Genomic DNA, 25,249 nt, shown 5'->3' with positions numbered 1-25,249 from the left:
ACATTCTAAATTTTTACCAGTAAACATAGTTAGTGTGTCTCTAAAACATAAACACCCTTGTCTTTTGACACAACCACAAAATCATTGTGCTCTTAAAGAAATAAGCAAGAATTCCTTAAGATCATCTAAAATCCAGTCTGGGTTCAAATTTCCCTAATTGCAAAAAGAAAAAAAAAAACACCTTTAAATTGAGTAGGTTCAAATCGGGGCCAACAAACTGCATTTGGGGGATAAGCCTCCTCAGGTATGACGATCTCCCTCCGCTTTCCTTCTCTTTCCCNNNNCCTCCTGTTCGTGTTTTGTGGAGGGACTGGGTGAGTTGTAGCCGCGAGGTAGCCGAATGCTTCGCGTTTCCCTCGAGTGAGGGTCAGTTTGGAGAAGAACGATGGGTCTTCTACCACCTGCCTGTAGTGACAAATGAGTTCTTTTCGTTTAAACTGTGATTATGTACATCGATTCTTAAGCATTGGACTAATTTCAGTCAACACTTAGTATTTTCGATGCCCAGTGTGCCCTGTCTTTGGCCAGCAGGCCTTTTTCAAGTTGGTTCCTGAGTTCTTTGGATCCATCACGAACAGTGTTGGATTCCAGGTGTAACAAGAGAGCGTTCAGCTCCCGCAAACGTTTCTCTTCAGAGCCGCGTTCTTTCTAGTGGAAAATGGTGTCTGGTCACCACAACCTGTAGGTTTTTTCCAGGGACAGAGCTAGAACAGAGGCTTTTTTTTTTTTTTTTCTTTTTTTTTACAGTGGAAAAATAAAAATTTGAAACCCTTTCTTTATGGGGTTCACATTGATAAACCGCCAAATCAGCTGGAAGATTACAAGGTTTTTACTTGATTTTACTGTATTTCTCTTCTCTTACTCCGAAAATGTTACTAAAGACGTTATTGTTTATAAATACGTATTTTCCCTTTGTCTTACCACATCTGGAAAATATTCATGTGGTCCTTGTAATACCGAAGGCACGTTCCGAGCAGGTCGTGTTCAAGCACCACGTTTAAAGCATTTCCTCTCCGGGGTTCTAACAGCAAAGCATGACGTACTCAGTGAGGTTCATTTGTCTCCGTTTGCTTTCAGTTTTTCCATGGATCTGATTTGTTTTCTCTTTGGCTTAATGCTTTCCGTTACATTATATAAAACAGTCCCCCAGTGTCGAAGTAAGAACAGTGAAACCAGGCGGATTCCCTGTGGATTCTCTCCTGCCCGCCGCAATTGCCCCACGATAGGAACCCATTTTATGGGGTCTTTTCCTCCTCCCGTTGTTTTCAGTGTGAATGTAAGCAGAGCGTATTTGCCTCCTGCTGGGCCCCACCTGAAACACAGGTACAGCCTGCACCTGCTATGGGAGGGTCCCCCGGCCCCCTGGCTGACATCAGGACATTTGGGGCGCTGTTAACACTTCATATTTCCGCTGCTGCTGATGGTAGCCAGACGTGTGTGGGCAACAGCTTCCCCACGGCCCCTCAGGCTGCGAGGGGGTGTCTGTCTTTCTCATCTGTCATTGGGGAGGCCAAGCCTCTTTCCAAAGATTAAGACCTCAGGCGTTTCTTCTTTTTTGCCATTCTGAGCTGTCTGTTTATATCTTTTGCCCTGTATTCTCAGTATGGTTTTTTGCAAACCTTTCCTATGTTACCATGTATCGTTTTGATTTTGCTCGTGGCTTGTGTTTGTTTCCTGTTTGGTTTAGGTTATACAGACTTTTTAACGTAGATTTTATGTGGTCACATTTATCAGTTGTGTCCCTTTTCCTTCTGGACTTTTGAGTCCTTGTCATGTTTGTTTTGGCCGCTCCAAAATCGTAAAGGAGTTTGTTTCCTTTCTGTTCTAGGAATTCCTGTTGCTTCTCTTCTTTCCCTCTGTCTTTTTTCTCCGTTTTTTTCTGTCCGTGTATTCATTTTTGTTTGTCTGGATCCCAGAGGCATTCAGAACCTATTGATTCTGGGATGCTGTGTAAAGAATGAGTCCTATTTATTTTTCCTATGCGGGTATAACATTGTTCCAAAGTACTTATTGAAAGGTCACCCTTGTCCTGCAGCAGCCCTTTTTTAAAGCATTAGAAATGAGTCCTCCTACCCTGTGCTGTCTGATGGCTGCTGCCCCCGCCTAAGGAGAGGAAAACCCAACAGTGACACTGTTTGTGTTCAGGTGTGTGTGGGGTCCCGGGCTTCCTGCACAGACTGGACCCGTCCTCAGCCCCGAGCTGCATCACAGGGGAGCCCCACGATGCTCGGATGATGTCACCACGTTTCCGTGGGATCCGTTCCAGGGAAGCCCAGTGGTTCACTTGCCAGGGGGTATCATAGTGCCATAAAAGTGAAGCTTCCAGGGGGATGGGATTTGGCATCATGGCCACTCGTGATGGTGGCACCTGGGTCGCTGTGGAGTGGATGGAACCTCAGAGGCCACGTGGAGATGTGTGTGACTGAGGAAGTCCCCCTGTGATTCCCAGACAAGGCCCAGCCAGGCCCACTCTGCCTTAAAGGGGCTGCCCCTGTGCGTGGGAGCCGTGCGATCATTCGGCACACTCGGGCCACTAAATTGTGTGTCTGCACCTGTTTTGTTTTGTTTTTTAAGATTTTATTTATTTATTTGAGACAGAGCACGAGCTGGGGGAGAGGCAGAGGGAGAAGCAGACTTCCCACTGAGCAGGGAGCCTGATGTGGGACTCGATCCCAGGACCCTGGGTTCATGACCTGAGCTGAAGGCAGACGCTTCACCGACTGAGCCACCAGACGCCCCATGTCTGCGCCTGTTTAAAAAAACAAAACAAAACATGTTTGTCTTTTCACCACTTCCTGGAATCCTTGTTGGCAAGGTTTCTGTCCTTTCAGGCCTGGAGACGAGGATGAGCATAACCTCTGTCACCTTTCCTCCCACAAACCAGCCCTCCTGCTGGTGTTTGCCCCATGAATAAGCAGGATTTTCTCTCTGGGGTAATCTTCAGTCCTGATGTCAGGGTGGTGGCGTGCTGGAGAAACCGAGAACAGGATAATAGGACCCATTCAGGTGTCATCACAGTGAGGCCAAACTTCCATTAATTCCTGGGCACTTAGGGTGGAAATGTGTTGGGAAAACAAGGTAAATGAAATAATCAATTCCTAATCTTGACTGCTCCCTGCAGAGATAATGAAAGGAAGCCAATTTAGAGAGTCTAGCAATGCAGAGAAAGTGACTGAAAGTCAGCCTTAGCCTCAAATGACATAGGGAGTTAGGAAGAGGGGCCAGGAGGAGACAACGGAGCCTGGAGTCGACCCTGGAGGGGTCTTTGAAATCCCCGGTATCAGGGTGCACTGAAATTGCTGCCCGCCTCCTTCCGCTCTCACCGCCCACAGCCCATCCCACAACCTGGAAGAGAAGGCTCTTTCCAAGGGCTGCTCTAGCTCTGCGGTCCCCCCTGCCAAATACCCTCTGACAGCTCATGTCATCTTCTGCATCATTCCCGGCTCTGTCCCGCACCCTCCCCACCCCGGCCTTGTTCACACTCAGGTCCAGCCCCACCCGCCCCTCTGCAGCCCCCACTCTCCAGCTCTGTGCTGTTGGTGAGCCCAGGGGAGCACACCAGTCCTCCGCTGGGTGGAAGGAAACTTCTTTGTCCAGATTTGAGGTCTTTGCAGCTTTTCCACCCCCCCCCCCAAGGCAGGGAGAGGGGTCCTGTCCCAGGGCTAACACATCGCCCCAATCAGCACCTTGACAGCACTCACCAGCCGTGGAGGTACCGTCTGTACACACCTCCTCAGATTTTACCCGTGGCCCTGTCGATCCTGGAAGCCAGGGTTTCTCCATGGCTAAGGCTGGCTGTGTGACCCTGGGGAGTTTGCTTAACTTCTCTGCGCCCCACTTCCCCCATCTTGAAATGAGAACAATGACAGGGTCACTGCGGGGACTACACGAGTTGATGAGTGCGCAGAGCCTCACTCGTGCCCCTGAGCCCTGTTGCCCTGTGGACCGCTGTCAGCCCCAGGCATAGGCCCCTCTCTGCTTCCAGAGCCCGCCAGTGAGCACATTTGCAAGAGCTCCCCCCAAACCCAGTCCTTACAGCTTTCCTTCCTGTGCTGGGTTCCAGATTTCTGTCTTTTTTTTTTTTTTTAAGATTTTTATTTATTTATTTGCCAGAGAGAGAGCGAGAATGAGATAGATAGCACACAAGCAGAGGGGAGTGGTGGGCAGAGGCAGAGGGAGAAGCAGACTCCCCGCTGAGCAGTGAGCCAAATGCTGGACTCGATCCCTGGGATCATGACCTGAGCCGAAGGCAGTCACTTCACCCACTGAGCCGCCCAGGGGTCCCCGTGTTCCAGATTTCTTGACCTGGCCGTATCGCCTGGCGGTGCCTGCTTGCTGCTCCGGCTGCTCCGGCTGCCCCGGGGTCACATTCAGCTCCGCATGCACCTGTCTGCAGCAGGAAGTGGCCAGGAGCTACCTAAGGTGACAGGACAGAGAGGGACAGCCCAGCTTTTCCTGTCGGACAGCCTGGCGTCCAGGCAGCTCCTGGTTTTCTGCTTATATATAACCCAGAATGTAACCCAGAATGAATGGGTTGGAATGAAATAAGCCGGAAGGCAGATCTTGAGGTAGACGAACAGGGTGTGCGGCACTGCCCAGGAGAGGGGCGAGACCCCCTGGCCCCTTCGCGGTGCTGCGTGGCAGGCGCCCCACACCTACCCCCCACACGGGGCCCGCCCCACGAGTCCTGGGACTCCGCTCTGCTTGGTGTCTGCCAGAGGGTGTTCAGAAGAACGTGCCTCCTGGGAACGCTGGGACAGAGAGGGGGGTGGTCATGCAGGACTGGAGAACACTGCGCTCCAAGCCTCTAGGTGCCCACAGTGGATATTCCCATTTAAAGGCTCTGAGAAGCCCTGTAGTAAAATAAAACGCCTTTCGCCTTTTTATTTTATTTTTTTTAATTTTTTATTATGATATGTTAGTCACCATACAGTACATCCTTAGTTCTTGATGTAAAGTTCCATGATTCGTTACTTGCGTATAACACCCAGTGCACCACGCAATACGTGCCCTCCTTAATACTTGTCACCGGCCTATCCCAATCCCCCACCCGCCTCCCCTCTGAAGCCCTCGGTTTGTTTCCCAGAGTCCACAGTCTCTCATGGTTCATTTCCCCCTTCTGTTTACCCCCCCTTCATTCTTCCCTTCCTTCTCCTACCGATCTCCCTGCTATCCCTTATGTTCCATAAATGAGTGAAACCATATGATAATTGTCTTTCTCTGGTTGACTTATTTCACTTAGCATAATCTCCTCCAGTCCCGTCCATGTTGCTGCAGATGTTGGGTAATCGTTCTTTCTGATGGCTGAGTAATATTCCATTGTATGTATGGACCACATCTTTTTAATCCATTCGTCTGTTGAAGGGCATCTCGGCTCCTTCCACGATTTAGCTATTGTGGACAATGCTGCTATGAACATTGGGGCGCATATGGCCCTTCTCTTCACTGTGTCTGTATCTTTGGGGTAAATACCCAGTAGTGCAATTGCTGGGTCATAGGGTAGCTCTATTTTTAACTTTTTAAGGGACCTCCACACTGTTTTCCAAAGTGGCTGTACCAACTTGCATGTCTCTTGCCCTGTCAATTTTTGCCATTCTAACTGGCATAAGGTGGTATCTCAATGTGGTTTTGATTTGAATTTCCCTGATGGCTAATGATTTGGAACATTTTTTCATGTGTCTGTTGGCCATTTGTATGTCTTCATTGGAAAAGTGTCTGTTCATATCTTCTGCCCATTTTTTGATTTGATTATTTGTTTCTCGTGTATTGAGTTTGAGAAGTTCTTTGTAGATCTTGCATACCAGTCTTTTAACTGTAGTGTCATTTGCAAATATCTTCTCCCATTCCTTGGGCTGCCTCTTAGTTTTTTTGACTGTTACCTCTGCTGAGCAGAAGCTTTTTATCTTGATGAAGTCCTATAAGTTCATTTCTCAAAGCACTGGAACAAACAGTCCTTAAATTTGTGTGGAACCAGAAAAGACCCCAAATCACCAAGGAAATGTTGAAAAAGAAAAACAGAGCTGGGGGCATCACATTGCCAGATTTCAAGCTCTACTTCAAAGCTGTGATCACCAAGACAGCATGGTACTGGCACAAAAACAGACACATAGACCAATGGAACAGAATAGAGAGCCCAGAAATGGACCCTCGGCTCTATGAGCAACTAATCTTTGACAAAACAGGAAAAAAACATCCCATGGAGAAAAGACAGTCTCTTCAATAAATGGTGCTGGGAAAATTGGACAGCTACATGCAAAAGAATGAAACTTGACCACTCTCTCACACCATACACAAAAATAAACTCCAAATGGATGAAAGACTTCGATGTGACATCTCCAAATGCAAGAGAAAAGATGAACTTGTGGGACTTCATCAAGATAAAAACCTTTCTCCTTTTTAATACAGGCCTTTGCCGTCCTGTTTAGCTGCTTTCCGTCCTGACAGTGGAGTCCGGAAAGGACGGCTGCACTGGTGCTGGTCGGTTGGTTTTCCTAGGGCTAAAGCGGGGCTCTTTGTCACGTGGATTCCGGCTCTGGGGCTTTTCTCTCTTCCTGTCTCAGGTACAGCTGTCTTCGCAGCGAAGGCCGGTTGCGCTCGCGAAAGAGTGAAGATTTCTACTTCTTTGTGCTATTCGGATTTTTATGTACTTTTTAGCCTGAAATATATTCGCATTGTGGGAGAGTTGCCAGCGTCATATTATGCGTTTTCTCAGCTACCCCAGCTGTCAACACTGCGGCCCATTTGCTTTATCATAATCTCCCTCCATCCCTCCCTCCTTTTTTTGTCTGAACCCTTTGGGAGGTAAGTTACAGACAGCATGAGGTCCCTTGTTTCCTGCTTATTTCAGTAGAAAATTTGTGAGAACAAGGACTTCTTTTCCATAACCATGGTATCATTGTAAAAATCAGGAAGTAGGTAGGGGCGCCCGGGTGGCTCCGTGGGTTAAGCATCCGCCTTCGGCTCAGGTCGTGATCTCAGGGTCCTGGGATGGAGTCTGCGTCGGGCTCCCTGCTCAGCGAGGGATTTGCTTCTCCCTCTTCCTCTGCCCCTCCCCCTGCTCAAGATCTGTCTCCCCCCTCTGTTTAATAAATAGGTAAAATAGATCAATTAAATAGATAAAATTTTTTAAAAATTGGGAAGTTTAACATCCATGTGGTTCTGATCTCCAAGGCACACACTTACTCCGGTTTTGCCAGTGGCTCCTATTACGTCCTTCATGGAAAAAGAAAACAACGTCTTAATTCTGAATACTTCTATGGGGACACGTGTCTTTAGCCTTTGTCCTTTGTGGACACTTGTGACACAAAGAAGCCAGTTTTTGCAGAGTGCACCTTGGCGTGGGTGCGTCTGGGTGCTCGGGGATCGGCCGAGTCATCACTTTGCAGGGAGGGACACGGAGTCACCCCTGGCTGGGCAGGGTCGGCGGATTGTCTCGTTCCTGGTGGTGGTGCCTCAAATACCAGGTGGTGACAGTATCGGCGGGGTTCTCCGAAGGACAGTCGCTGTGTTTCCCTTTGTAATAAATAAGTTAGGGGGTGATGGTTTGAGAATGAAAATTCTCTGCCTCTCATCAAATTTCATCCGCTGACGTCCGCTCCCATGGACGATCTGCTTATTTGGTGGTAACCCGCGGCCGTTGCCAGACATTCGAGGACCCTTCATCCCTTCCTGTGTGTTTAGCTGCCCTTCTGCTCTAAGGAAGATCCCTTTCTTCTCCTCTCTTAATTTACTTGCTCATTTATTTATAGTATCTGTATATGCTCATGGGTTCCTGTTTTTTCCTCTGGGTTATAATCGATCGCTTCTGATAGTTACTGTGATGCTGCCTCCTGGGTCATGACCCTTTGAGCTCTGAACTTCATGACTTTCCGGCACACACCATTCCCGATGTGTCGTATACTTGCCTGTCCGTGGCCCTGCGTCCTTTCAGTGGAAAATGACGTTCAGAAACCAGTCCACAGGTGCCTCAGATGCCCAGGCATCCTAAACCATCGTGGCTGCAAGCCTGTCTTATCCTCGGGAGCAGGGAAATGCGGGTGTGGGTGAGTGTGTGCATGTGTGCAAATATACAGACACGCATCTCAAGTCTGGACTTTCAAAATGTACGATCAGCTGATTTTTTTCCATTCCCAGGCTATTTCTCCTCCGAGACAGCCAGAGCAATCCAAAGGCTTTTGTGCTCACACTCTGTCATCATCAGAAAATTAAAAATTTCCAGATCTTACCTGTAAGTATTGGTAACTTCTCACTGTGCCCTGTTGTTGTTTCCTGGGTTTATTCTGAATGCAATTTTCAGATCCTAAACTAACCAAACTACAGGTCGTTCAACGTCAGACAGGGCCAAGCTGACCAGGCACATGCCTCCCAGAGTCCCTTGCAAGGTTTGTTCTTTGAAATTGGGAACACACCTCCCAGAATTCACCGTTTGGTTGGGGGGTAACATATACAAAGTTGACATCAGATGTTTCATACAATTGATATATTCTGCGGCTAATAACGTTCCTGAAATGTTTCCTGTGGGACCCAAACCCAGGCCATGTTCTGCCCAAAGAGGGTGGTGAGGTCTTTTCCCCTCAGAGAGCCACTCTGCCCAGTAGCAGAGGAAAGCCCCGGGAGGCCTGCACCTGTTGCACACCGTTGCACCTGGTGTTTCTGAAGCCTGCTTGAGCCCAGGACGTTAGCGTCTCAGGAATCCCGCAGGGACAGGAGGAGGAGCGGGAAGGGAGTGCAGGGCAGCCCGGTTAGCTTTTGTGCTGCCCACACTTCCAGCTGCGTCCCGACGATGCCCTCGCTCTGCCCATGAGGCAGATGGAGGAGCCAAGGCTCTCAGAAGCTTGTCCTGGGCCAGCTTCCCAGACCCCACAGAACATTCTGCGCCAACCTGGGATTCGACCCATTGGGGCGGGGGGGGGGGGAGGCGCTTCCTTCACGGTTTGCTCTGTCCGCCCCCGTTATATTGTTGACACAGACGCTCTCCTTCTCAGAGCCTCAAATCAAGTGAAAAGCCGTTTTATGGTGGGTGGAGTGGGTAATGCCATTCTCCCAAATAACCCCAAGTTCTGGAAGCATCAGAAGGATAGTAGCTGGAGGCTTGAGAGCAACAAGACTGGAAAACAACAGGTCCCCTGGTGCCTCTGGCAGTATTTTGGACTTCGGAAGCGGTTCTGAGTTTATTCATCACGAGAGGTTTCAAGCCAACCAGCTCCATGCCTGTGGTGTGGTGCGACTGGCCCCTTCGCACTGCACCGCAGTCCTTGAACTTAACATTCTCTGGGTTCAGACCGGCCTTAGGAATGTTGCTCCTTCTGGAAAGTACCGTGGGGTCCCTCCATTTTGGTGGAAATAGCTACCCAACATGGCAGGACCTGGGAAAGCCCTTTTCCTACCTGCCCTCCCCGGTCCCTTGCAGTGACCCCATTGTCGTGCTCTTTGTCCCCAGGGGTGTGGCCCCTAACTCGGCGTGTGTTCTTGTGTCCCTCTAGTGCGAGGATGACGGGCAGATGTTCTTCAGCCTTGACGACGGGAACACCAAATTCTCCGACCTGATCCAGCTCGTTGACTTTTACCAGCTCAACAAAGGAGTCCTGCCTTGCAAACTGAAGCACCACTGCATCCGAGTGGCCTTGTGACCTCACACTGACTCTTGGCTGAAGACGGGAGGAAGCTGACACTGGAACGGGGACGGGGGGTTGTGCGTTGCCAAGAACACACGTCTGTTCTGCACTCCGGGGCGCAGGGTCCGTCGGTGCCCACCCACCAGGATGGACTCGTGGCTGGACTCACGGAATGATTTGCTGCTGCGGATCCCACGGGACCGCCTCCCTCCGCGCCGGCCAGATCGGGGAGGCGGGAGAGAGCAAACGCAAATCGGAGGAAAAAACTGGATCAATCGTCTTGGCTGGGCCACATAGGAACGAGAACCCGAGACACGTAATTGGAAATGAACTCTTGCCCTGGAATAATCTTGACAATTAAAACTGGTATGTTTACTTTTTTGTATCGATCACTTTTTGCACTCCTTGTTTTCAATATTGCCCTCGGCCCCGGTAGGAGGGGTGCGGCTCTTCCGTGCGCGTGGGGACGCCGGGACCGCGGCGAGGGGGCAGACTCCAGAGACTGAATCCGGGCCCCCAGGTGTTTCCAGAGGGTGGTGCCCACCCTGTGCAGGTGACCGGAGGCGGCTTTGGCTCCCAGGTAACAAACCACCCCCAGCCTTCCCCAGAATACTTGATGAGCTTTTTTTGTTTTAAATAAAAGGTGTCACCTGTGGTAGTCATTGGGCCCGTGGTGTGGACACAGGCACCCACGTCTGCCAATCACTGCCGTGTGCACAGATGTCCCCTACACCCATTGCGCGTGTGTCCTTCATAGTTCCAGAGGTCCGGGTGCTCTGAAAAGCTCGCTGGCCCACTGCACAGCAGGGCTGAGTGACCTCACCTCTAGCTGGACGTGGAGAGTGTCCCTGGGGACCCCTCCCCCCGGCGCCCAGTGTCCACCGCTCCCTCTCAGCCTGTTCTAGAAAGATCACTGCCTTACCCCCCACCCCCACGGTAGCTTGGGGCCTTTCCTGGCTGTTGTTCCTCTCGGGGTTAAAGGATCTAAAAGGAAAACAGGACCTGCTTGGCTGCCAGTGGTAGCCGGTGGGTTTCCATGGTGATAAAGACGTAAACATTGGAAAGGGCACGTCTGCAGCCCGGCACGGAAAGGTCCTCGCTTGATGACCTCCGTCCTGCTGAAAAGCCCCACGAGCCAGCCCAGGCGGAGCCCCCCTCGGCGGGCTGGCACGCAGAAGTACCTCACGACCATTGTGGGCATTGGAGAGTCTGGTCAAGACAGCACTGCTTCCCCCTCGGGGGCTGAGTCACACGGTGGCTGGACTGTGCCCCCCACCCCCTCTGCCCCGTCCCCTTAGTTGAGTCATCCGGTGTGACAGGGCCACAGCTTTACCTGCGGTCTGTGCAAAGCAGAAAGGTCTCCCCTGACAGGCCTGGGAGATCAGTCACCACACAGGACTGGCCCCCCGGGTGCCTGACTCTGCCCCACCGCTGTGCCCCCCACGAGCTCACGCCCAGGTGGGACCCACGGGACCTGCCTCGGTGGCACCGCTGTGCTCTAAGACCTCGAGGGTGTAGAAACACTGTATTGTAGTTTACAGTCCTCACTCTGCTTGTTTTCCACAAAATGTCTACTTACACAAGTGCAGAATTTTTAGTAAAACGTTTTTAACCGTAAACGCTCAGTCGCGTTTTCTTCCTTTCGTAGCCAGTTCATCTTTCAGACCGCCGACGGTCGGCTGACTCCCGAGGCCTGCCTGGCCACAAGCTTCCAGGGCGCTCCCCCTCGGACCGGTGTTTCGGTTACACTGTTAGACATTTTTCTCTTCACTGGTTGGAAGTAGAACCTGAAAGCAGTTCGACTTCTCTCTTTCTCTGTGCGTAGACCAGTAGGATGAGACTCTCACGTCCCCTCCGCTAGACAGCACCCCCAGCATCTCGTATTTATACACATGCATTTTATTTAAAAGGAGCTTGAAAGCGGGACTCTGACTCATGGTCTGTGTGTTGCTGGTTTGACGTCTTCTGTACCTTCCGGCCGCGGTGAAATGCCGGGTGGAGGGTGGGAGGCCCTGTGCCTGGTGGCCGGAAATTCCACCGGAAAGCAGCCAGCCCCTCGAGGATGCGGGTGCCCGGCCCAGCCAACCAGGGGCAGAAGGACGTTCGACTTTTATTTTTGTATTTAAATGACATGAATGTAAATGGAACAGCTCAGGGTCGTTTTGGAGCCTGTTGACTTTCTCTCTCTCTCTCTGTCTCTCTCTCTGTGCCTGTGATTTTCTTTTCTAAAAGGAAAACCCCACGTAGCAGCCTGGACTTAGTTGGGAAGGATACCCAACGCTTTGGGTATTGGTGTTGAAATAGGTGAGCTCTGTTACCTTAGGTCTTTGAGTTCCAGAACGTTGTATTCGCTAAACTTGGAGAAATATGTGCCTCAGTCTAGCTGTTTTGTCTTCTCTTTTCTGCACTTCATACCTGACGGTTTGACCAGTTGGCACACCTGTCCGGGGCAGGACCTGCTCGTGGCGGATCGTGATGTCACCGGGCAAGTGCGCGGTGACTGTAAAACGGCCTGACGGATAAACAGTTTCAGGGAATGCAGATGGTATTACGAGACAAAACCCTTATTCCACGTGCTTTTCCCCTTTCTGTACATAGCTCTTCGGCTCGTGAACCTAATTGTATACTTTCAGGTATTTTTGTACAAATGAGAGACTGATGTTCTGTTTCTTGTAATTAGAAATAAACATTACTACCGTGTTCTTCATTTTCCACGCTCGTGTGTCTGTTGCTGTATTTTGGAACACTCCAGCAGGCCCGCCCCCGAAAACTTTGAGGATAGTGTAGGATAGCAACAGTGCGTTTCTTTGCACTGGTTAGACACTAGTTGAAAAGGAGTTGACGCGTGACATGCGGGCCGGGTGGCTCCGTGTCGCTGCCTGGATGGCCTCAGCGGCCTCTTCTGCCCACACCCCCACCGCAGAGTGTTTCAGAGGTAGCCAATCTCCACTCAGGTTTCACAAACACCTCAAGGAACTCTTATAAAAGTTTGCATTTGAGAAATCCAGTGCATTGTGGGTGCTGCAGTGGGACCACGACAGTGGGTCAGATCCGGGTTTTCTAGTCAAACTGACAGGAGGAAGGAGAGAATGGACGCCCCGTGTCTCTGCTTCCCCAGGACCTCACCAGAGAGCCTGACTCTTCTCCTTGCCTCTGGTCACACACACCTTCCAGACAAAATTCCCAAATGATACATTAATTGGCGATAGAATGTTGTTCCCGTGGTGGTTCTATTGCAAATTACCACAGTGTCATTTTGGGCAATTATGGAATTTTGTTCTTTGAAAGAAGAGTGATGACCACTTCTCTCAGAAAATAAAAACCCCGTGGTAACCACACACTCAAGCCCACGCACGTGCCAAGTGTCTGCAGGAGCTGGAGCAGAGGGTGCCCAGGGCGGCGCTGAGTCCAGCTGGGAGATTGGCATGTGAAGGATGAGCGTGAAGGTGACCAGAGGCAGACGGACAGCACGGCCTTCTCTAGGTGGGCGCTGTCCGATACCACCAGGCACACACACCTGTTTAAATGTAAATTTTAATCAATAAAAATAAAATGAAAAATTTAAGTTCAGATTGCACTAGCTACATTTTTAAGGGCTCAACAGCCACAGGTGGCTAGCGTCCACCACGATCGACGGTGCGGACATAAAACACTTCCAACACGGCAGAAAGTTCTGTGGGACAGCGCTGCTCTGGGTGACGGACCGCGAATGCCTACGTCACGGAAGTGGATGAGCTCGAGGAGGGTCCGTCTCTTGTGTCTGGTTGGTGCTCTCAGTGGGCAAAGCTCAGCCTCAGACCCAAGGTGAAGGGTACCCCCCTCTGAAGTCACACCTGTGCCCCCCCCAGGTAAGACACACTAGCTTCCTTTTTGCACGACAGAAGGACACTGTGCACTGCCTTCGTTTCCTTTGGCCCAGCCTGCTTCCCAGTTACAATGGAATGAGTGGTTTCACATCAGACACGCATCTTGTGTATAAAACAGCTGTGTCTGTGTAGCCCGTCCTCCAGCCCCTGACATAGAGGACGCTTCCCGATCTGACAGCGACCTGCTCCATGAGCAGATTTCCTGGACCGAGCCCGAGTGGGAAGGGTCCATTTTCTATTGCCCAGATTCGTGCCATTAGTGATTCTCTCTCCAGACGGTGTAGCTTTAGTGTCTAAATATACAGTGTGTGTTTGCACACAAGGGCCCTGCGTGTAAGCAGGCACCGCATCAGTCCTCATCGAAGACACAGCCACCTCGTTCCCTGCAGGAGTAAGAACAGGCCATGCACTGCTTCTTGAGAGATGGTTTTGTATGAGCGATCGCACTGGAAACAGGGCTCATTCTTGATGCGTTTCTATGATTTAAACCTGCCCCCCACAGAACACTGTTCGTGAGCTACGGCGGGCGTCACGAGGAGAGCACTGTGGGCTTCTCCCAGACGACCAGCAGTATGCCCGAGTATTTCACTTTGTGGGCTCTTTTTTAATTAGAGGGAGGGGACTCGCATTATTTTTTATTTCGTGCCAAAAGTGAAGTGGCCTTCATGTCTTGTTACTACACTATTTTCAGTTTTACATAGAATCTGACGGTGCTGTATTTCTGAGCTGGTTGAGATGTTTTCCTATGGTGATTGGGACATAGATGACCTACCTCAGGGCCGTCTGAGTCCTGCTGTGAAATTAGGCTCCGCAACCTGCGCCAGACTTGCTTTCTGACCCTTCCCTCCCAAATAGGTACCTTCAGGATGACTCCACACGGATGTCTTCCTGGCCTCACTCCGGAGTGTCTGATCAGTGAGGACAGAAGGTGCCATGGGACCCGGCCCCACGTGACTCAGGGTGCCTCCTACTGGGGAGCGGAATTCTAGAGGCTGTCAAGGGAGCAGGCCTGTGCCCTCGGCCACGTTTCAGTGGCATAACTTGGAGAACCATGTGACACACCTGTGAAGGGACGTGATGGATTCAACCCACCCACTCATCAGAGTCACATTGGGAGCTTTGAGGCTACACATCTCCAGGCCCCTCTTAAGCTTTTGGAATTCAAGTCTTTGACGTGGCAATACAATGCTTGCTCACAGGCCCCTGCAGGTGGGTGAGGTCATCTCCAGCTCAGCATGGTTCCCGAGATTTATGGTGCATGCATCTGCTCTATTTTTATCCTTCCCCAACCCTTCAGGAACTTGCTGAGCTTCTAAGTGGAGAGCTATTGGTGGGCTGTTGGGAAAGGCTGAGGCTTAAAATAGAAGTCCTTGAAGCTGCCCCCGGGAGCACCTGTGGGAGCACCCCTGGGAGCACAGGACCGGCACAACTGTAAAGGCTTTAGGGAGGCTCTGGCCCTGGCAGGACGCAGGCAGCCTCCAGCCCATGCTGCCACTGATGGGCCCCGTTCGGCCCCCCGGTGCAGTGCCAGAGGTCCCCATGCTGTCACCCCCACCTGGGCACACCAGGCTGCTCACTCTCCCCGCTGGGTGGGGCTGGTTCAGGTGTGCACAGCCAGGTCATGTGCAGTGAGGCCTGGAGTCCGTCTCCCGCTTCTCCAACGGGGCTCTGTCCACTCTGTAAGGTTGTCATCTGCACTGTCACCCACAGAGCCCATCAGGGGCCTAACATAGCAGAGATGGGGCTTTCCACCAAGGCTCTGGGCAGGCATCAGCCCCTTGCCAACCTGAGCCCCCGGGGGCACCCTCCCATCCTGCCCTCTGCTAGCCTCAGCCATCCGTCCCCTCTGGAAGACAGGCTACCCACACCGACTCTGTCCACCTCCCAGGAGAGGCTCAGGTTCAAACAGGAAGGGCCACCTGTAGCGCAGTACCTGGACCGTCCTTTGTGTGCAAGTAGAGGAGCGGATCCCTCTATCTGGTCAGCTGTCAGAGCCACAGAAGAGCGCTGGGCCGCGGGTCCCCATGCAGGGGTGCATCGCCGCCCTCAGGACCCACTGGCGTGCCAGGCCCTCTCCTGAGCTGGAAATAATACTGGAAACGGAAGCAAGAAACTCATGGAAGGAAAACCACAGATAGCTAGGAACACGTGACTCTCGTTTTTTTAATTCAATAAAAAATAAACATAGGAGTGGCCCATCCTAGTGGCCTTCTCGGCCTTTTTTGCCCATTGTTTCATCCTCAGTTTAAGATTTTACAAATCTTGACCAATTTTATTTCAATGAAAAGAGAGTATCCGTAGTGGCTTTTGAAGCTTGATGACGACCTACGGTAAGAAACACATTTCTACTGTGACGCCGTGCACATTATACACACGAGTAATGGAAACAAGAGTTTCAGAAAATAGTATCGCCCTTACCAGGTGCAATGCCCCTGTTGCCTCTTTGATTCTACTCCAATTTTTAAAATGCTGGTCAGGACACCTTCACAACCAATTTCTTGATCCAACAGTGCTTTGAGAAACTGAGTTGCAGTAGCACAAATTGGGGAATTCATAGCACCCAAATCCAAGTCCACTGTAAAGCTATAGCGATTCAAGACTGTGTGTTTTTTTTAAAAAGATTTTATTTATTTATTAGAGAGAGAACGAGTGTGGGGAAGGGCAGAGGGAGAAGCAGCTTGCCCGCTGAGCAGGGAGCGTGACGTGGAGCTCGATCCCAGGACCCTGAGATCATGATCTGAGCAGAAGGTAGACGCTTCACCGACTGAGCCACCCAGGCGCCCCAAGACTGTGTATTAATGCAGTGCCTGGGTGGCTCAGTTGGTGAAGTGTCCAACTCTTGTTTTCAGCTCAGGTCATGATCTCTGGGTCCTGAGATCAAGCCCTGCATCAGGCTCCAAGCTCAGCAGGGAGTCTGCTTGAGATTCTCTCTCTCCCTCTCCCTCTGCCCCTCCCCCTACTCATGTGCACGCTCACTTGCGCTTGCTCTCTCTCTCAAAAAAACAAACAAAACTGTGTATTACTGGTGAAAGAACAGATCCATGGAACACAACAGAGAGCCAGGAGCAGACCCCCATTGGTATATTCAGCTGATCTTTGACAAAGAGTGAAGGCAACCCAGTGGAGCAAAGACAGTCTCTTCAGCTATTCATGGGGGAACCACCGAAGGTCTGCATGCAAAACAATGAATCTAGACACTGACCTCACAGCCTTCACAGACACTAACTCCAAGTGGACCACAGACCTGAATGTAAAATGCAAAACTATAAAATCCCTGGCAGCTAACAGAGGAGAAAATCTAGATGAATATAAGATGTGGTGATGACTTCCTAGCCACAGCAGCAAAGGCCCGATCTGAGAAAGTGAGAATTGACAAGCTGGACTTCACCGAAATTTAAACAACAACAACAACAACTACAACACTTCTGCTCTTTGGAAAACACAGAATCTTCTCACTATGCCCTAAGCTATGGGGCTTTTCCAGAAAAATCTGACATTGGTCCTGATGGTGTGACTCTTCCTATTAGGGAGTCGCCTGGGACCCAAGCAACTATATATAACTCTAACTGGAAAGGCCAAATATTAGGAATGAGCAGCATTGTCCACAATAGCTAAATCGTGGGAGGAGCCAAGATGCCCTTCAACAGATGACTGGATTAAGAAGATGTGGTCCATATATACAATGGAATATTACTCAGCCATCAGAAGTGATGAATACCCAACATTTGCTGCAACATGGATGGCACTGGAGGAGATAGTGAAATAAGTCAAGCAGAGAAAGATAATTATCATTACGGTTTCACTCATTTATGGAACATAAGAAATAGGAAGATTGGTATGAGAGGAAAGGGAAGAATGAAGGGGGGGTAAACAGAAGGGGGAATGAACCATGAGAGACTATGGACTCTGAGAAACAAACTGAGGGCCTCAGAGGGGAGGAGGTGGGGGAATGGGATAGACCGGTGATGGGTAGTAAGGAGGGCACGTATTGCATGGTGCACTGGGTGTTATACGCAACTAATGAATCATGGAACTTTACATCAAAAACTAGGGATGTACTGTATGGTGACTAACATAATATAATAAAAAATATTATTATAAAAAAAAAAGAGAGAGAGAAACTGCATCAGCCTTGGAGATCGCCCACTGGGGATCTATGTGGGCCAGCTGCTCTGTCTCATCAGGAGGCAGCAGGGGCCATGTGGTCTCTGTGGCTCAGACACTCCTGGGCTTGGAATTCCATGGTCAGGTTTCCAACCACTCATGCGGGAGCATCAGTGTGTCTCAGGAACACCAGAGTTGTCCAAATGGACATTCATGCCGGTTCCATCTGGAGGCAGGAGATAGAAAAACACCTCGTGGGCATCGTGGCTGCTGTGAAGAAATATGGATGAACTTAACTGAGTACTAGAAGGTTCTTGTTGGGGTGGAATCAGTCCCTGGTGTTGGCTGGGAGATCTAGGGGTCTGGGGTCCCTGCCATATGCAGCTCTTGGCAACGATGACGGTGCCACATCAGCCACCAGACCAGGCCCTCCAGCTACAGGCAGGCATGTCCTCTGCCAACACACACTCCGGCTGGTTATTTTATGCTCCCTTGCCAGGCAACCCTTCCTTTGACAGACACCTTTCTTGGGACGTGTGTTTTCTTTCAACAAGTCAGGGAAACATCCTGTGTTTCTGCTCCACAATCTCAAAGCACACACATTCTGTGAACCTTCATGGGCGCAGAATGGTTTAGAAGGTGGAGCCAGTATAGCATCTTCTCAGGAGTTCTTACTGGGGGCTCAGCTGGGACTATGGAAAGTATCAAGTCTCGACAAAGCAGAGATATGGAAATCCACATACATGACTCCAGACCAGATGCTGTGGCTTTGAAACTCAGTGGAACTGTGCAGTGTAGATGGGACTTGCAACTCACTTGGAGGGGGCTAGCTCCCTGAGTCGATTTACAGGGTACATGCAGACCCCACTCCATCAGTGAGGTCTGGGTGTCTACAGATAACAACACCCGAACACGTTCTTCAGCTCCAAGCTGCATCAAGTTCAAAATGTATTCTCTTGGGAAGCATGAGTTCAAGTGAGATGATGAAAAGTACCTAACATTTACATTCTTGGCATCAACGGGCATTCAAAGCTGACATGCAAACACAGTACTTTGCTGAGACAGATAAAAGCTGTCCATCATTTATCACTTCTTGAGCATACAGTTGCCAGTTCCCATGACTCTGCCATGGGCTGTCCCTGGTCACCTGCGCTGGCTCTGCCCATGTTCATTCAGGGGAATGAACACCCCTGCCAGGGGAACATGTTGTCCCAGCTCCCAGAGTCCTGAAGTCATGTTCCTCCAGGTGCCCACAGTATGGACTGGCATAAAAAACGTGCCCTGTGCTGGCTTCCTCCCATCTCTGTCTTACTTCCCTATCCCTCCCTGGGTTTTCTGTGGTCACAAACAAAACAAACGACTTGCGCTTGAATCTTTGTCTCAGGATTAGCTCTGGAGGGAACCCAGACAAAGATGGGGACAGGACTGGAGTTAGGCAGCAACATTCTGGATGGGAAGACTTCCTTTAACATTACACATTAATGTTTTTCCAGCCCAAATCTCACCGCGATTTTTTAATGTACCAACAAATGATTTGAATGTTTCTCTTGAAACAGAAATATGTGAAAGTAGCAAGGATTTTTTTTTTTTTAAGAGAAAACTGCGGGAACTCTTGCTCTTCCAAGTATCCTAGTTCCGTGTAAAGTGATAACGTTTACATAATGAAGCACTGACATAAAAATGGATGGGCGATTCAGTAGAAAAACCACAAGCTAAAGAAATAGCAAGATGAGAGGCGGACTTTTGTTCCAAAATAATGTTGGGAGAACTGGTTTACCAGTTGGGGGGATACGTTAGAACCCTACTCTCTGCGTCACTCCGATATAAATTCCAGAGGGAATGAAGATCTAAGAATAAAAAAATATAAGTGTATACTACAGAGAAATAGGGGTCCATGTGCCTACAGTCACGAGTGGAGGAGACACCAAATCTGATACCAAAGAACCCAGAAGAACAGAGTTGGGATCCCCAGATTTGAACAGCCCCAGAGTGAAAACTCCAAACATCAAGAAACAGAAATCACAGTCAAGCTGGGGGAAGGATATTGGTTGTGATGAAGCATGATTATGATGCGTTGTCAAGTGGGGAAAAGCAGATGGCAAATAGAATATACAGATTTATTGCCAGATGGTTAACACATTTGTAGGCACTGGAAACCTCTCGAAGGTCAATGTTGACAGCCAGTGTTAACTGTGGCACTCTCTCCTGGATAGAATTATAGAGGAACATTTTAACTGTTGTTCTTCAGAAGCTTTATCATGTTTCCTCAAGGAATGTGTGTCAGTTTGGGGACACTCTTAGATGGGATCTTTACTGAGAGCTAATGTGTCTTGTGCATCCAGAGATGGACATGTGCTTGAGTGCACGGAGATGGGTAGAATGTCCTTAGAACACAAGATGTTCTGCCAACTGGTTCAACTAAAACATACATCTGAGGAAAGGTATCAGTCAAGGGAAGGGACGGTGTTCCATGAAAGAAAGTATGTGCAAGACGACCTCCCAAAGCCGAAGGAGCCATGAGACCGAAGGAAAAGGCCAACCAGTCCAGTCTGATAAGGAGTGGTCTAAGAAGGAGACTTCCAGACAGGAGCGTGTCTTGGGCAGCCAGCTGCAAGATGAGTGGATCTCCATAGCCCACCTCCTGAAAGACTGGCTTTTAGAGCCCTAGAGGCTGGGGTTCTGCTGAGGGACCCCTGGGAGGAGATGTTGGAGGGTAGGTGTAAGTGGTAGTCATATCTCCAGAGCAGATCACAGACGTTATGTCCCAAGGGGGTACTCAAGTGTTACTACTTATGTGGTTAAATAAAAAGAAGAATACGGTGCAGTCTATGCCCAAGAAGACTTCAGGTGACAGAGTGGTCGCCATGGCATTTCTGTCCAAGATGGTGTCAGGCCGGTTGGCCAAGTAGGCCAGCAGGGAGGCACAAAATAAACCCTCCAGGGGTTTGTGTTGGCAGACGCACACCTGCAGGGAAGGGGGTGCCCTGACGTCATCCAACTAAGACCCTGGGCTGACCCCATTTCAACAAGAATTTTCTGCTTTTCTCTTAAATTCCTTTGCACCTTTGTCTCCTGGCAGGGAAATTGTTGGGCAAAAGGACATTACCAGGTCTCTTTCTTCTTTTGTAAATTGTACACTCATGCACTCCACTCTCGCACACTCTCTCTGGGTGATTTTATCCAGTCTTATTGCTTTACACACCATCTAAACACTTGACACTCATAACTTCATTTCCTGTCCAGACCTCTTTTGTGAGCTGCAGACTCCTATATGGAAAAGTCCACTGGACATCTCCACCGAATGATACGTGTGTGTGATACCCACAATTTAATTCCCCAACTCTTAGTCTCCTTCATCCCCTGACCCAAAGTGTCCCTCCCTGAGCTCTTCTTCTCAATCCATGATGATGACTATCCCCCCAGTGGCCTCATATCCCTTAAGTCATCATGATTCCCTGCTCATCCTCTTCCAGCAACCCTGACACCCACGCACTCACATGCACACATGCACACCTACACAGACACACACACATGCATGCACACATGCACGCATGCACACACACAACTCCTTTCCCTCCCCCAGCCCATCCAAAACTCCCATCATGTTCCTTAGATTCCTGCTCTTTCCTGCAAATCAGGAGAGTAGAGACAATTTACTCTTGTCACCTGCTGACCCATTTTCCAAGGGCCAGAGTGATCTTAATGAAGACATACAGAAGCTCAGGTCAGGCTTTCTGAAAACACTTCAATGCCTTCCACTGCAGTTGGAGGAAATACAAATTAGGAACCGTGGCTCAAAAGACCCCCTGCTTTGTACAGACCTTGTGGGGGGTAGACTTCTTTCAGGGTTTGCAATGGTCTTTCTAGCCTCACTGCCTTCACAGATGCCATTCCCCATAGGGTGCCTTTCCCTTGCCCCTCCCTTGCCCCTCCACTATGAGGACAATTACTTCTTTGGGGTCAGCTGATGTCAGGCAGCACATGGAGGATTAGTATGTGTGCCTGTAGGGCTGACTTGCTCCTCCTTCTCCTTTCTTTCCTCCAGTGGCTCTTGGAGAGGTTTAGAGTCTCCTCACTGTCATTCTTCTTCCATCCAGGGTCCCAGTCCTAACCATGAATCCTGGGTCCCCACCCCACCCCCGGCCTATCCAGGCCCCCAGGGGGCAGAACACAGAGAGCTCTTCCCTCCTCCAGCCTGTGACTAGTGCCTCAGGCCATGGCCATTCTGTGCTCCCTGTCTGTGCCCAGTCCTTCCATGAATGGCCTGAACACGGCCTCACGCCCCCTCTGCCCTTTGTACCTGCCGAGGCCCAAGCTCAGAGCAGCTGCAGGTGCACCAGAGAGGCCAACGCCCGCCACCCCCCACCGCTCCCTGCAAACCTCTCTGCATGTTCTCAGTGACCCCTCTCAGCCGAGCTTTATGCCCCGATAAAATTCTCTCAACTGTGTTTTCTTCTGTAAATCTGTCAAAATCTCGTCCACAGTATTGTTCTCTTAACCATCATTTCAGTGGTGGGGGAAGGAAGAGCTAGTGCCTGCAGGCTCAGTCGGCGGCTGTGGAGAAGGCTTCCCATGGTGCGAGGTGGGAATTTATGGGAGGATCTAATGAGGCTGAAAAATTGAAACTGGGGCTGTTTGGGGGAAATGTGGGAATCTGGTGTCTGTCCAGTGGTAAGAAAAATCCACACTGCAGGGACTGTAGATGAAACGAACTGGCTTTGAAGAATGAGCTTTTCCCTATAGGTTTCTCCAGATTTCCTTGACCTTTAATCACGAGCAGAAATTAATGTTTAACCAGCCCAGGAGGCTGGCAAAGCAAGGAGAGGAAACCATCTGGATCTCAAGCTACAAAGAGGGACCTGTCTGAACACTGCTTGGCCACGTTTTCCTCAACCCCCAGAGTCAGCGAGTCTCCTGAAGGAGAAAAGACTCAGAAGGAAGTAGGATTCCCAGCAAGTAAGTCCCTGGCTTCATACTTAATCAGATGATTATTGTTGGAAACTGCAACCTTGACTCTCGGTCCCAAGGTACTGAACGTTTGCTTAACGTTAGGTCACCTGAGGACTGGACTTCGCCACTGGTCAGGTGCTGTTAGTTAGGGCTGTCAGGGCCATGGGGGGACTGACCCTAGGTACTCACATGCACACAGTCCTGTGTGCAGCTCGTGTGTGGCCAGGTAGATGCTGGGGAGGATTTCCTTTCTGTCACTCAAGAGCCAAGGCAGGACAGACATGGGCATGTCTTGTCCTTACCATTTGCTTCCACTGGGGTCTTGGGTCCTTTCTTCCCCTCAGTCTCTGTTTCTTCCTCTCTGAGATGGGGATTTTTCTAACACCCACCTTGTCAGGTAATTGTGAGGATTCAATCTCATAATGTCCAGAAAATATCAGGCACTTGGAAGATGTTAGAGAAATGGTGACTCTTCCCTTTCCTGTAACATCCGGAGTCTCAAAGGAAAATCCAGAGTCTACCTGTGCACTGTGATCAGAGGAGAACTGAAGGGTCTCCCCTGCCAACTTGCCTTGCTGATTACAGTCCCATCAGAAGATACCATTCTTGAGAAGATCATTGCTTCTCCATCAGGCTGAAGTTAAAACAAATGTTTCTGAGTGTTTAGTGTGTGCTGGGATTCACCTTCGTCATCTTTCACATATCCTCATTGGACACACGAGAAACTGAGTCAGGGGAGGTGAGGAGGACAGTCGTGCGAGGCCTCCTGGTGTGCAGCCACGAAATTAGCACTTGGGTGTTGTTATGGCACAGCCTGGCTCCGGCTACCCTGCCCTCCTGGGAAAGCAGTTTATTTTTAAGGCACTTACCCTGTGCCAGGCACAACAGTGGTCACATGAACCCCTCGGACAGCAGGGAGTGGGGTCTGGAGGGACAGGACCGGAGATGCAGGACTGTTGGCGGGAGGGGGATGGGAAGTGTGGAGGTGAGGAATGTCAAGGCATGGCCGGAAGGTGACAAGTGCAGGACTGGACACAGGCTCGAAGGCTCTGGGCTTCCAAGGTGGCCTGAGGGCACAGCAGGCATTATCTAGATGCACAGCCTGGGGGCCCAGTGCTCCCAGTTCTGAGGTCCCTTATTAGAGCACACTGAACCCCTGTGGCAGTCTGCCCTGCTCTCAGTCAGCCTGGCAACCTGGGGTGTTGGGTCCAGGAGGTGACAAGTGGTCCTCTTATTGCTGGGGTAAGTCATTCCAGGGTTCAGCCTTGCTCTTGCTCTTAGCGCTTGGCTGCATGGAAGTGTGGGATAGAGAGGAACCCTAGAACTCTCACTCAGGACGTCCTCACCGAGTGGATAGATGGCATTTTGGAACCAGGAACATGTTGGTGCTGCTTAAAATTTAAATCATGACTTCCAGACTTGTAAAAACCACTAAATAACACGTGAAGAAATACGGCCATCTGCATGGGGTGCCATCCCTGAGCTTCACTGCACCCCAGCCTCCAGCGGCAGGAGAGAGGCTCAAGGCTGCTGATCATAGCTAAGACTGGTGAAGAACAGCAGTGTGTTCACATTTAACAAGGTCATTAATAAGTGATCTATGAAAGTAGTTTATGGCTACATAAAATGATAAAAGGTTCAGTCCACCAAGAAGATGATCAGCTCTAGACAGGTAGCAGCCTAGGGGAAGAATAGAAATACACCTTAAATATAGTAAGCAAATCTTGGCACAATTGTGGGGAGACATCTTCAAACTCACCATCATAAGGGAAATGTTCAACACGTCATCAGCAATGATAGTAAGCTGGGGGTGATTGATCAAGGGAACAAAAATACTAGATTTGGAAAATTTCAATAAGTAACCACTTTGGTGTATTGGACATAAATAGAACCCCTCACCGGAGAGCTAGAAAAGATGCTTTCTTCTCAAACACACATGAAATGTGACAAAAACCGAGCACGTAATAGGCCATCGCCTAAATCTCAACACCTGTCAAAGAAGCACTATCATACCAGCGAGTCCTCTCAGTCCAATTCAGCTCAGTTCAATTCCATTCAATTCAGTTCAGTTCAGTTCAAATTTTTTTTAAAAATAAAAATTGCTATATATGTCTGGAGTTTTTCTGAAGGGCTACCACATAACTGATGCATCAAGGAAAAAATATAATGGAAATGAAATAATACTCAGAAATAAATGCTTGTTTTAAGCTTGAGATATGCCTTGGAAGCAGTACATAGAAGAAAGCATGTTTTAAAGGCTAATATTAGAAAGTGAAAAAGGACAGAAATTGAGACATTCAACTAAAGGTGCTAGAAAAATAAGAGAATGAGGATAACTGAATGCAGGCAATAATAAGATTAAGAGGAAAAATTAATGAAAAAGAAAATAAAGGTAGATAAGGGCAGATCAACAAAGCCAAAAGTTTTTCTTTTTTAAAACTAATAAACTAGAAATAGTTCTGGGGCATCTGGGTGGCTCAGTTGGTTAAGCATCCAACTCTTGATCTCAGCTCAGGTCTTGATCTCAATACTAACTAAAGACAAGAAGAGGGGAAAATAAATAATATTGTAAGAAGAGGGGACATTATTATAGGGGCGCCTGGGTGACTCAGTCAATTAAGTGTCCAAACTCTTGGTTTCGGCTCGGGTCATGATCTCAAGGTCATGAGATCAAGCCCCACATCAGGCTCCACACTCAGCGGGGAGTCTGCTTGG

General features: G+C 49.6%; 1 protein-coding gene across 1 annotated transcript in view; it reads left to right on the top strand.

Annotated features, from left to right (window-relative positions):
- Positions 1–9,989, top strand: part of GRB10 (growth factor receptor bound protein 10) — a 177,119-nt gene extending 167,130 nt beyond the window's left edge. The window contains exons 17-18 of the mRNA XM_008703457.2: positions 8,134–8,227; positions 9,483–9,989. Of these exons, the coding sequence (XP_008701679.1) occupies positions 8,134–8,227; positions 9,483–9,629 (241 nt within the window). The 3' untranslated portion in view covers positions 9,630–9,989. The remainder of the gene's footprint in view (positions 1–8,133; positions 8,228–9,482) is intronic.
- The last annotated feature ends 15,260 nt before the right edge of the window (positions 9,990–25,249 follow it).

This window comes from Ursus maritimus, unplaced genomic scaffold (assembly GCF_017311325.1).
Source record: "Ursus maritimus isolate PB19 unplaced genomic scaffold, ASM1731132v1 scaffold_3, whole genome shotgun sequence".
Lineage (NCBI taxonomy): Eukaryota > Metazoa > Chordata > Mammalia > Carnivora > Ursidae > Ursus > Ursus maritimus.
The sequence above is the reverse complement of the archived record's forward strand: the minus strand, read 5'-3'. Positions and strand labels throughout refer to the sequence as shown.